This window comes from Sinocyclocheilus grahami, unplaced genomic scaffold, assembly GCF_001515645.1.
Source record: "Sinocyclocheilus grahami isolate Dianchi unplaced genomic scaffold, SAMN03320097.WGS_v1.1 scaffold1909.1, whole genome shotgun sequence".
NCBI classification, from domain to species: domain Eukaryota; kingdom Metazoa; phylum Chordata; class Actinopteri; order Cypriniformes; family Cyprinidae; genus Sinocyclocheilus; species Sinocyclocheilus grahami.
This window is the reverse complement of record NW_015507088.1, coordinates 23,667-36,481: the sequence shown is the minus strand read 5'-3', so window position 1 is coordinate 36,481 and position 12,815 is coordinate 23,667. Positions and strand designations below refer to the sequence as shown.

General features: G+C 40.6%; 1 protein-coding gene across 1 annotated transcript in view; it reads left to right on the top strand.

Moving 5' to 3' along the window:
* The window catches only part of LOC107573277 (E3 ubiquitin-protein ligase Midline-1-like), a 15,662-nt gene extending 9,677 nt beyond the window's left edge, over positions 1-5,985 (top strand). Inside the window, exon 5 of the mRNA XM_016259704.1 lies at positions 4,856-5,985. Within this exon, the coding sequence (XP_016115190.1) occupies positions 4,856-5,388 (533 nt within the window). The 3' untranslated portion in view covers positions 5,389-5,985. The remainder of the gene's footprint in view (positions 1-4,855) is intronic.
* The last annotated feature ends 6,830 nt before the right edge of the window (positions 5,986-12,815 follow it).

Here is a 12,815-nt window from a genome sequence, read left to right as displayed (position 1 = left end):
GAAACCTTGTGAAGAATAGAGTCCACCTGGCCTGTCTATGGTTGAGTCCGAAGATAGCTAATGAGAGCCAGTGAGAAACGTACCTTGAGATGTTGAAAAGCCTTCTCTGCAGCCGGCGACCAGGATAAGTGACTTCCCCCCCTTCATAATCATCAAAGTTAGTGGAGCTACGATGGAACTTAAGTCTCCGATGAAGAGTCTGTAAAAGTTAGCAAATCCAAGGAACCGCTGCATCTCTTTGACAGTCATGGGTCGGGGCCAGTTCAAGACAGCTTGCACTTCATGATCATCCATAGCCACTCCCTCTGGGCTGACCACATAACTGCGGAACTTGGTTGAGGTCTGGTGAAAGTCACATTTCTCCGCCTTCGCATATAATTGGTGGGAGATTAGGTGTTGCAGAATGGCTTGGAAATGGCTGTTATGTGTCTCTAAAGAAACAGAGCAAACAAGAATGTCATCAATGCATACAATGATCCATCTGTTGAGCATGCCGTGGAACACATCGTTGATAAATGCCTGGAACACTGAGGGACTGTTGACAAGCCCAAACGGTATAAGGCCGTCTTCCACTCATCCCCCTCCCTGATATGGATCAGATTGTATGCATTGCATAAATCAAGCTTGGTTCGCTCAAGCGAAGTTGCTTGAGTGCCGGTGGTACTAAAGGTAGAGGGTATTGGAATTTGACAGCTATCTCGTCTCACGTCTCTCATGGAGGAGCTAGAAAAGACTTCGCAGACGTTGCGACAACCTGCACCTGAGACAAGCTCAATGCCATTAAAAACAGCACCCCAATCTCCACCGATGGCTCATACCACATCTAGTCCCCGTCTAGCATATCTGGAGAAATTTGATGCCATGCCAGCCAAATGTAAGGGCTTCCTATTTCAATGCTCCTTGTTTGTTTCACAACAACCACTGTTATACCCACTGAGGAGAGCTGCATCTTATTTGTTTGTTACCTATTGGCTGGTAAAGCAACTGCCATTTGGAATTTAAATTGGCCTTCTTTCCCCTCGTTCAATGGCTTTCTGCATCGCTTCCAGGAGGTCACGGAGTGGGCAAACAGATCCTACCCTGTTGCAGCATGGCAGTGGAGTTCGCTTTGACGTTTCCCACATAGGCCACACAGACTGGATGGTCCGATGATCCCTCTTAATTGATTCAGCAGCAAGCAACTTTATTAATGCAAACTTCGTCAAGACTCATGACATCCCACTCATTCCCTGTAAATCTCCTTTGGCAGTGGCAGCGCTAGATGGGAGGCCTCTGGGTATCGGTCAGTTTCAGCACACCACCGACGAAGTCACCCTGTCGACCGGCACCATACACACAGAAATCACCCGCCTATTCTTCAAATAGGCTCCCAACAATCCAGTTGTTCTCGGACATCCCTGGCTACTACTTCATGAACCACAGATCTCCTGGACTGATGGTCAGATCACTCACTGGTCTGCCAAATGTCACACTCACTGTCTTCAGACAGTGGAACCAGCAATCCTTCAAACAGCCACAGTCAAGGTAGACTCTTTAAAACAACACAATAAAACTAGAATAACTTAGGGTGTTAAAAGCGTGGAGTCCGTTAGCACCATACCCTAAAACAGTCCATAAGAAATCCAGTGTGTTGCCAGTCCCAATGTGAGTGTCCACCAGTGTATATACAGTCCAAGAGAAGTGATAATCCAATTTGTTAAGTCTCCGATGAAGAGTCTGTAAAAGTTAGCAAATCCAAGGAACCGCTGCATCTCTTTGACAGTCATGGGTCGGGGCCAGTTCAAGACAGCTTGCACTTCATGATCATCCATAGCCACTCCCTCTGGGCTGACCACATAACTGCGGAACTTGGTTGAGGTCTGGTGAAAGTCACATTTCTCCGCCTTCGCATATAATTGGTGGGAGATTAGGTGTTGCAGAATGGCTTGGAAATGGCTGTTATGTGTCTCTAAAGAAACAGAGCAAACAAGAATGTCATCAATGCATACAATGATCCATCTGTTGAGCATGCCGTGGAACACATCGTTGATAAAGGCCTGGAACACTGAGGGACTGTTGACAAGCCCAAACGGTATAAGGCCGTCTTCCACTCATCCCCCTCCCTGATACGGATCAGATTGTATGCACTGCATAAATCAAGCTTGGTTCGCTCAAGCGAAGTTGCTTGAGTGCCGGTGGTACTAAAGGTAGAGGGTATTGGAATTTGACAGCTATCTCGTCTCACGTCTCTCATGGAGGAGCTAGAAAAGACTTTGCAGACGTTGCGACAACCTGCACCTGAGACAAGCTCAATGCCATTAAAAACAGCACCCCAATCTCCACCGATGGCTCATACCACATCTAGTCCCCGTCTAGCATATCTGGAGAAATTTGATGCCATGCCAGCCAAATGTAAGGGCTTCCTATTTCAATGCTCCTTGTTTGTTTCACAACAACCACTGTTATACCCACTGAGGAGAGCTGCATCTTATTTGTTTGTTACCTATTGGCTGGTAAAGCAACTGCCATTTGGAATTTAAATTGGCCTTCTTTCCCCTCGTTCAATGGCTTTCTGCATCGCTTCCAGGAGGTCACGGAGTGGGCAAACAGATCCTACCCTGTTGCAGCATGGCAGTGGAGTTCGCTTTGACGTTTCCCACATAGGCCACACAGACTGGATGGTCCGATGATCCCTCTTAATTGATTCAGCAGCAAGCAACTTTATTAATGCAAACTTCGTCAAGACTCATGACATCCCACTCATTCCCTGTAAATCTCCTTTGGCAGTGGCAGCGCTAGATGGGAGGCCTCTGGGTATCGGTCAGTTTCAGCACACCACCGACGAAGTCACCCTGTCGACCGGCACCATACACACAGAAATCACCCGCCTATTCTTCAAATAGGCTCCCAACAATCCAGTTGTTCTCGGACATCCCTGGCTACTACTTCATGAACCACAGATCTCCTGGACTGATGGTCAGATCACTCACTGGTCTGCCAAATGTCACACTCACTGTCTTCAGACAGTGGAACCAGCAATCCTTCAAACAGCCACAGTCAAGGTAGACTCTTTAAAACAACACAATAAAACTAGAATAACTTAGGGTGTTAAAAGCGTGGAGTCCGTTAGCACCATACCCTAAAACAGTCCATAAGAAATCCAGTGTGTTGCCAGTCCCAATGTGAGTGTCCACCAGTGTATATACAGTCCAAGAGAAGTGATAATCCAATTTGTTGCAAAGGTGAAATTGGAGAGGTAAATCCACAGTATGGAAACTCTGCAAACCAGACAATTCTCCTGTAGTGACTTCTGTATGTTTGGCATGCTGCTCTCATTATACAGTTCCTGCTTCCTGTCATGTGACTGGTCACATGACAGGCCAACCATATATTTCTTAAAGACATACACACTAAAAATGTTACGAGGAATGAAATTGATTAAGAAAACATGTAAACCAGTTAAAACTCTATTATACATTAAAAAAAATTTAATAAATAGAGTAAAACATCTATCTTGTGTGACAGTCACACGGTACCACACTACCCAAGGGCAGAATCTTTCCTCTCTCCCAACCTGAGTCTGAATCCATGAAAACTTACATTGAAGAGGAACTAGCTAACGGCTTCATCGTCCCGTCTACATCTCCTGCCTCCACCGGGCTCTTTTTTGTAAAAAAGGACAGGGGTCTCTGCCCATGCATTGATTACAGAGGACTAAACAAGCATAAACAGTCCAGGGTCAAACACAGTAATCCAAAAGGGAATGTAGGTAACGCTCAGAAATGCCAGCCGGGGCAAAACAAGACTTTGTGAAGAAAGAGCGTGGGGCTGTGGCTTAAGTAGTCCCGGTAACAAGCTTCAAGTGAGCTCGTAATCAGTGCCAGGTACGGGGTGATGGGAAATGGAGTTTGTGGGGGAAAGTTAGTACTCAGGTGATGGCAACCTCTGGTGATGATTAGGGGGAACCACAGAGGCCGGATTTGTTACATTGCTAAATACGTTGAAAATATTATTCGTTTTTTATCACACATGTATCTTTTTGCTTCGGAAGACATTTATTAATGTGCTGTAATCATTTGGATTACTTTACCATGTAGATTAATGTATAAGAAATAGTGCTGTCAAATAATTAATCATGATTAATCGCATCCAAAATAAGTTTTTGTTTACATAATAAATATACACAGTACACACACACATATATTATGTATATATAAATACACTCAAATACAGTATATATTTTGAAAATATTTACATGTATTTACATGTATAAATTCATATTCATATCATTTATATTATATATAAATATATTTCATAATTTTTCTTAAATATATACATGCATGTGTGTGTATTTATATATAAATAATAAATATGCACAGTACACACACATATTATGTAAACAAAAACTTTTATTTGGGATGTGATTAATCATTTGACGGCACTAATAAGAAGATAAAATGATGGCATTTTCATTTAAAATTTTTCAGCTGTAAAAAAAAAAAAGTCATATACATCTGGGATAGCATGAGAGCGAGTAGATTATGAGAGAATTTTCATTTTTGGGTGAACTATCCCTTTAACTATTTGGACGAGAGATGAAATGTGTCTGTGTCCCAGTAAATTAGCAAAATAACATGAATTTATGCACTGAAATATTTTATTGCTGTTTGTTCATGTGAGACATATTCTCAGAAATTAAGGTTATGATAAGCTCACTAGCCAAAGTGTTTGTGTACTTGTTCTGGTCTTCCCAAGGATAAATATTCTTCACACATTAACCTCTATTTATCGTGATAGAAATGCTTGAAAATTTATACTGTTTGGCAGATCTGGAGCAATTCAACAGTATATAAATGTTCTTTCCTCTTGTTTTTAGATGCCTGTACTCTTACGCTAGATCCAAACACAGTGAACACGCACCTCATACTGTCTGAGAACAACAGAAAGGTGACACGTGTGGAAGAACAGCAGTTGTATCCTGATCATCCAGAAAGATTTGATAATGTTCCTCAGGTTCTGTGTCGAGAGAGTCTGACTGGACGCTGTTACTGGGAGGCTGAATGGAGCAGCTGGGGACATATAGCACTGGTATACAGAGGAATCAACAGAAAAAGAAGAAGTGACTCTTGGTTTGGACTTAATGAACATTACTGGAATCTTTACTGGAATAGCAGCCACAACAGTTATAGTGTCTGGCACAATAATAAGAAAACAGACATATCTGCTCCTTCACCTCCATCTAATAGAGTAGGAGTGTATGTGGATGTGTCGGTCGGCACTCTGTCCTTCTACAGTGTCTCTGACACACACACACTCACACACTTACACACACTCAACACCACATTCACTGAACCCCTTTATGCTGGATTTAAAGTGTATTCCAACTCCTCAGTGTCTCTGTTGGAATAAGCAACAAACACACATTCAACAGCATATAAACTGAACCCCCTTTATGCTGGATTCTACAGTTGTACAGTTGAAATTGTACAACTTTCTGCAAAAAGACTCACATTTATAAACCCACCTTGTCCACACACACAACTGTAAATTCAAACACACAGCTGCCTCAATCTAAAACTTCTGAGCACTGAGAAAAAAGTTTAAAGAGTAATTTAATGTTGGGGTGAAGAACCCAAATGAGACATTTGGTATTCTCCCGGGACCCACATGAACAAAATCAAGCAATATGCTGTATTTACTCTATTCATGAATTTCTCATAAGTAAACACTTATATCACATCTTTTAAATAAGCTTTTAAACATGTCCATAGACACACGCCCTCTCAAATTAAAGATATGCTAAAAACAATCACAGAAATTCAAATGAATTAAATAGAAATTCTAATGACTATTCTTACAATACCATTAATAACCATCAGCTGTTTATATTTAAAACCTTTACAAAATGTCATCATGTAGTGTGTTTTGGGTCTTATTCAAGCCAATATACCAGTGGATACCCACAGTGTCACGAATTCGGTTCATGGACTTCCGTTTATTCACCACCAGATGTCACCCTTTCCTTTACATTGACTCTCGCACTACACAAACTGTTGCATAGCACCCCGGACTACATTTCCCATCATTCTTTGCACAATTTGCATACTGCCCTGATTGCACTCATTGCACACAGCTGTTTCATATCACTCCCTCACTATATAACACCCACTCTAACCACCTTTCTCTGCTGAGTATTGTTTAGCCTGTACCCCTTTCCGAGTCTCCGTGTTTTCCTTGTTTTGCCTTGCCTTGCCTGTTTTTGCGGTTTTTGATCTTTGCCTGTTTTCTTGGATTTCTCCCTCTCGTCTTGCCCCTGTGATTCTGTCTGCCGATCGGTGACCTACGCTAGCCCTAGGACTATTCTTGTGTTTTGCCCGCCATATACCTGTTTGCCATTGTTTGACCCTGCCTGTTATACCACGTCTTTCTATTAAAAGCTTGCAGATGGATCCACACGTCTCACGTCTCGTCAGCCCCGTAACACACAGAGAGCATTATAGTTTCCATTAAAATCAATACAATTCTCATTATGATATTACATATTACATGCTTTAGAATTTTGGTGATAGTTCTGTTGTTACTTTTTCCAAGGATTAATATGATTCATGTTTCCTGTAACATGAACAATGTAATAGTTATGTCATGCAGTAAGACGTACAACCAGGAATGCTTTGTATACAGTTTAAAGGTGTGGCATTTAGTATACTAGGAAATAATGTAGACACTTCAAATATATCAGACTGTACATACTATATTCACTTATTTCTGTTGATATGCACTGTTACATCATTTCTTAACCATCCTATTGACTCACTTTTCTGTGTATGAATGTAAAAAAAACATTATGTGATATCAAATATGATTTGTGATGTTGTGGGACCACATTACATTTGTTGCTTTAAAAAGATTAACATATAACATTTCATCAGGACATTTAATTAAAAATCTATAAAGTGAACTTGCTGGGGATAATTGGTCATTGTGGTAGAGGGGTGACTTAATGTTTAAGTAAAGCTAAGCCCTCAAATATGTTTGTTAGGTTATACTGGTTAATTCTAGCTTAATCTATTCATTATACTGTGATTATTATACATTTTAATGTAAAAAATATATGTTTAGAACTACACGACTGGTGTAAATGCAATACACAATCATTAACCATATAATCATAATTAATTTAATTTATGCGGAGGCACTTGGTCTGTAACAACTTTACTCCACACTTGACAATATTTGAGTTTGTTTTTACAAAACTAAATGTGCATAACACAATTTGAAAAGAACAACAGCAAAAAATGCAAAAACAAATGAATGTCATCTACATTATAAAAAAGTAGGCTGTGTCCTCATGAGCCAAATATTAAATACTTTCTTGTCAGTAAATCTTACGACAAACAGTAAGGCAACCTAAAATAATTCACTAGATTTGCTCATTGATTTTTTCCATTAGCATGGGGCTTGATTGGTTGAGTGAAAAGCAACAATATAATGCACCCATCAATTTTCTTCTGCACTTTTATATTACCATAAATGAGTTACTGTAGTTGTCAATAGTACTGGAAAACAGGAGAAAATATGTTTCAGTATTAGTATGAAAATGAGTGTGTGTGTCTCAGGTGTTTTTCACAGGAGGCTGGTTGTGAAGAATTCTTGCTCTTTACCTTTCAGTGCCGTCCAAGTATTCTCAGTCCTTGAATGGATTGGCCCATGGAAAGAGTCATGAACATGAAGCCAATTGTCTGTTCACAAACTTCTTCAAAGTTTATTATTACATCAGTAGATTATATAGATAGATTTCAAGGGGTGGTACCGTGCTTTTATTCAATAAGAATTATACACTACATCATATATAAATGTAAGGGAGGAAACAAGTACATATAAGGAATAAATCATTTGGAAGGACAAGACAGTAGCCTATAGCAGGGGTTTTCAACCTTTTAGGACATGGGCCCCCCCTAAATGTGTCTAATTTCACTCGCGCCCCCCCAACATCCAACAATGTACATTTGATATTTTCTTCACTGTTTACATTCACTTAAAACAACACTAGTACAAGAATACTAGTCAAGACCGCCATTGAGATGTCTTGGGCTTAAATGGCTTAAAATGACTTTAATGTTTAAACTGACAAGACTTAAAACACGAGAGAATGAAAAACTTTCTCGAGGAAGCAGCACTGGCCTGATCGTTAAGATAGTTTTGGGGGGCTAAGGTGACAGATAGGGGGGCCAAAAAAGGGTTTAGAACCGCCCCTGGTATAGCGTGCGTAATTATACTGAAGCATAAATATATAACCAGTTTACCTGATTCAATGTGATGGCTGAGCCTGTTTCTGAGATAACAACATGCCAATCCGTGGTTGGATTTCCGACACGGCTAATCGTAAATCATCTTACACTGTCAATAAATGTGACCAGGGTTGCCAGGTTTTCACAACAAAACCCACCTAATTGCTACTCAAAACTAGCCCAAAACTACAAAACGCGGCAAGTGTTAAAGTAACCCAATTCCGCGAAAAAAACGCGGACTTGGCAACACTGAGCGTGACTGATACTCGAGCCAACTCTGCTCTATCTGTCGACTAGCAGTAGGAGTCAGATTGCCCCCTAGTGGATGGCTAAAGATGTGTTAATTCATATTCATAAATTCTCAAGGGAACGCCTCTGAATTAACTGATGCTCACTCCCCCCTTGACAGGTGCTGGCGCCCCCCACAGGTTGAAAACCCCTGGCCTATAGGATGTATTTTGAATGTCTGGTAGTCCTCAAATAACATTACAGCTCTGTCTCATCTTGTTAACGAAGACGCGGCATAAATTTCGTCATAGTTTTTATCATCAGATATTAGTTTTAGTTTGTCAATGTCTCGTCTTAGTCACAGAAAAAATGTTCGTTAACGAATATTTTTCGTCGTTGTCTTCGTTGACAAAATTAACACTGCTTCACACAATATCCACCAGGTGGTGCAAGGAACAACATTCTGTAGTTAAAGGGGTGGTTGATTGTGATTTCACTTTTTTAACGTTAGTGTGTAATGTTGCTGTTTGAGCATAAACAATATCTGCAAAGTTTCTACGCTGAAAGTTCAATGCAAACGGAGATATTATCTTGAAAAATTATGGCAGTTTAAATGGGTCCTATTATGCTCTTTTACAAAGTCTTGATTTTGTTTCGGGGGTGTACTAGAACATGCTCTCATGCATGGTGGTTCGAAAAATGCATTATTTTTCACATAATTTACATTATTACAATACCTTTCTCCCCAGCCTGTTACAAATGGCTCGATTAGTTCCAGGTTTGATGAAGGCCCGCCTTCCGAAAAACGAAATGTGTTGTGATTGGTTAGCTGTCCCAGTGTGTTGTGGTTGGCGAACAGTTTAGATGGTGTTTCAGTACTGCCACGCCCCTTGCCAAAGCAGCAAGTTCCGTCTGCTCCGGTGTAGTAAAGGAAGGTGTCAAATTTTTAGGGATGTAAAGGTATGAAAATTTCTTTTCACGGTTACAGTGACCAAAATTATCATGGTTATCAGTATTATTACGGTATTGTTAAAATATTACATTAAAGTACATACAAACAAAAATGAATGAGAAACAGAGCCTACTTTCTTCCATTGCGTATGTTTATCTACGGCGCTGAGACGAGATCTCTAACATCTTCTTTCCTATTGGCTGTCACTCCCGAAAGTCGCGCTTCATTTGCATAAAGTTGAAGGATTCTGAACTTTGTCGCGTCGCTGGACACGCCCCATCAGGTCTCCAATGGCCGCTGTCGCTCGTGTCGCCGGAAATCGCCAGCTCTCCATTGAAATAAATGGGATTGTGTCACTTTGCTGTTGCGTGTCGCTTGTAGTGTGAACGGGGCTTAATGCCTACAAAACCGGCTCATAGGGACTACAGCGAGTTACTTCCTGATAAATCCTGCCCCCGGGAACATGCAACAAAGGGTGCAAGGCCATGTTGTGCTGCTGTAGAGAAGAGAAAGAGTTGTTGCCACGCCATCAAAACTAGAGGTGCACGGAAAAATCTATTCATATATGAATCGCGATTCTGTCTTCTAACGATTCTAATGAATTTACAAGTTTCAAAATCAGTGTTCTAAAGCAGCGGTTCTTAATCCTGTTCCTCGCGTCCCCTGCTCTGCATCTCTCTCTCATTCAGATCATCAGCTCGTCAGCTCCTTCCAATTATACACTTTATGTGTATAGACCGACAGATATTTTTCACATAGCTACGAAAAGCGTTAAACATGGACGCGCATGCGGTTGCCATGCAGTATTACAGCTTTCATCAGAATAAAACTGTATATTAAAAGCTAACATAAGCAGTAGCATTTACAAATAACAGGCAGCGTATCTAAAAGTATGAGACGACGACAAACAAAAAATTATACCATTACCACAGGTTCTGCGCAATCCTCTTCACTAATATTCTCTCCGTCTCAATTGTGCTCAAATTGATAAGCAATATTGACGACATCATTGTTTACAATAAAACAGGAGCACATTCTGAACCGAGGGGCGTGACGCTTAGATGACCACTAGGCAGTTTAGTGAATCACAACACACTGGGCCAGCTAACCAATCTGAGCCCATTGTTTATTTCTGAGGGAGGAGCTTCATAAAACCAGGAAAGCAAGGAAGGGACAGAGCGGTGTATAATGAAGGTAAATTATGTGAAAAATAATGCGTTTTTTTTAGTTTTAGACTGCACCCCATAAACACAATCAAGCCTAGAAAAAAAACAGTCAACCACCCCTTTAAACACCACGGCCAGGGATGTGTGTCCCAAAAGCATTGTTTGACATCATTAACAATGGCCCTATATTGTTGAACTATTGTGGTTCAAACGACAGAGATGCGACCGTGTTATCGAAACAGTCGTGACTAGTTAGTTTGTTTCTACAACAATGCATCGTACTATGGTGGTTAATCAGCGAGTTCAATTCAATTCAATTCAAGCGTATTTGTATAGCGCTCTTCACGATGCAAATCGTTGCAAAGCAGCTGTACAGAAAATTAAGTTTCTACAATATTTAGTGGTAGCTTATCAGTGGTGACTGTCAGTTAATGTACATATGGCAGAAATGTACGGAAAAATTTTAAACGTAATCAAACCGACGATGCACACTATTAACAGCAATTATTATATGTTGCAATCAAAATTATCAAATTTACCAAATATCAAAATTTGGTAGTTCTGTACAGTGGGGAAAATATTTGAGCACTTACAAAAAAAATGAAGGGTATGTAATTTTTATGGTAGGTTTATTTTAACGTATCGAGACAGAATTCCAAACAAAAAATCCAGAAAAAACACATATAAAGGTTAGAAATTAATTTGCATTTCAGTGAGTGAAATAAGTATTTGATCCCCAAGCAAAACATGACTTAGTACTTGGTGCAGAAACCCTTGTTGGCAAGCACAGAGGTAAGACGTTTCTTGTAGTTGGTCACCAGGTTTGCACACATCTCAGAAGGGATTTTGATCCACTCCTCTTTACAGATCCTCTCTAAATCCTTAAGGTTTCTTGGCTGTCGTTTGGCAACTGGAAGTTTCATTTCCCTCCACAGATTTTCTGTAGGATTGAGGTCTGGAGACTGGCTAGGCCACTCCATGACCTTAATGTGCTTCTTCTTGAGACACTCCTTTGTTGCCTTTCCGGTATGTTTCGGGTCATTGTCATGCTGGAAGACCCATCCATGACCCATCTTCAGTGTTCTGGCTGAGGGAAGGAGGTTCTCGTCCAAGATTTTATAGTACATGGCCCTGTCCATTTGCCCCTCAATGCGGTGAAGTCGTCCTGTACCCTTAGCAGAAAACAGCCCCAAAGCATAATGTTTCCACCTCCGTGCTTGACTGTAGGGATGGTGTTCTTGGGGTCATAGTCAGCATTTCAATACCTCCAAACACGGCGAGTCGAGTTAATGCCAAAGAGCTCAATTTTGGTCTCATCTGACCACAGCACTTTCTCCCAAGCCTTCTCTGAATCATTAGATGTTCTTTGGCAAACTTTAAACGGGCTGTACATGTGCCTTCTTGAGCAGGGGGACCTTGCGGGCGCTGCAGGATTTCAGTCCATTGCGGCGTAGTGTGTTACCAATGGTTTGCTTGGTGACTGTGGTCCCAACTGCCTTAAGATCATTAAGAAGCTCCTCTGGGCTGATCCCTCACTAGGCATGGGCCGATTACCGGTTTCAAGGTATACCGTGATTTGAAAATTTCACGGTTTCAAAACCGCTAATATTTTCCGTTATACCGTTCTTGCGGTATGCGCTGTTTTTCTTTTGCAATGTAGTTGTTTTCCAAAATGTCATGTATGTGAAAATATGAAGTCTGTAAATGCCCGTTAACACAGGCCAGAGACGCTGAAGATGGATCTGCAGCAGGCAGATCACTCACTGTTCATGATTCACGAACTATTGGAAGAAAATCCTCAATATTGATTTGGGGGTTTATATGAATGTGTTTCTGAGGGGAACCGAGTTTCTTCAGAAAAGTTTACGTGGCATTTTTTTTCATCTGGTCTCTGTATAGTTCATATTAAAGCAGTGTTTCAGTGCAGCGCTGCTTTATGGCGGTAACCAAGAAAACGCAGTATCTGCTGCTCCATGAGCGCCTCCTGCTGTCAGAGAGAGAATCTGCGTCTCATTCAGAGCTTCTGCTGTTTGCTTCGTTCAGGCATGTAGTATAATTTCGCAAAGATAGTCAGAACATTCTGTTTTTGCTTCAAATTGGGTTATTATTCAATCAAATTATGTATATGAAATTATATAACTAAATGATATGAAATGATATAAATGATATGAATATGAATTATATAACTAAAATTAAATAACT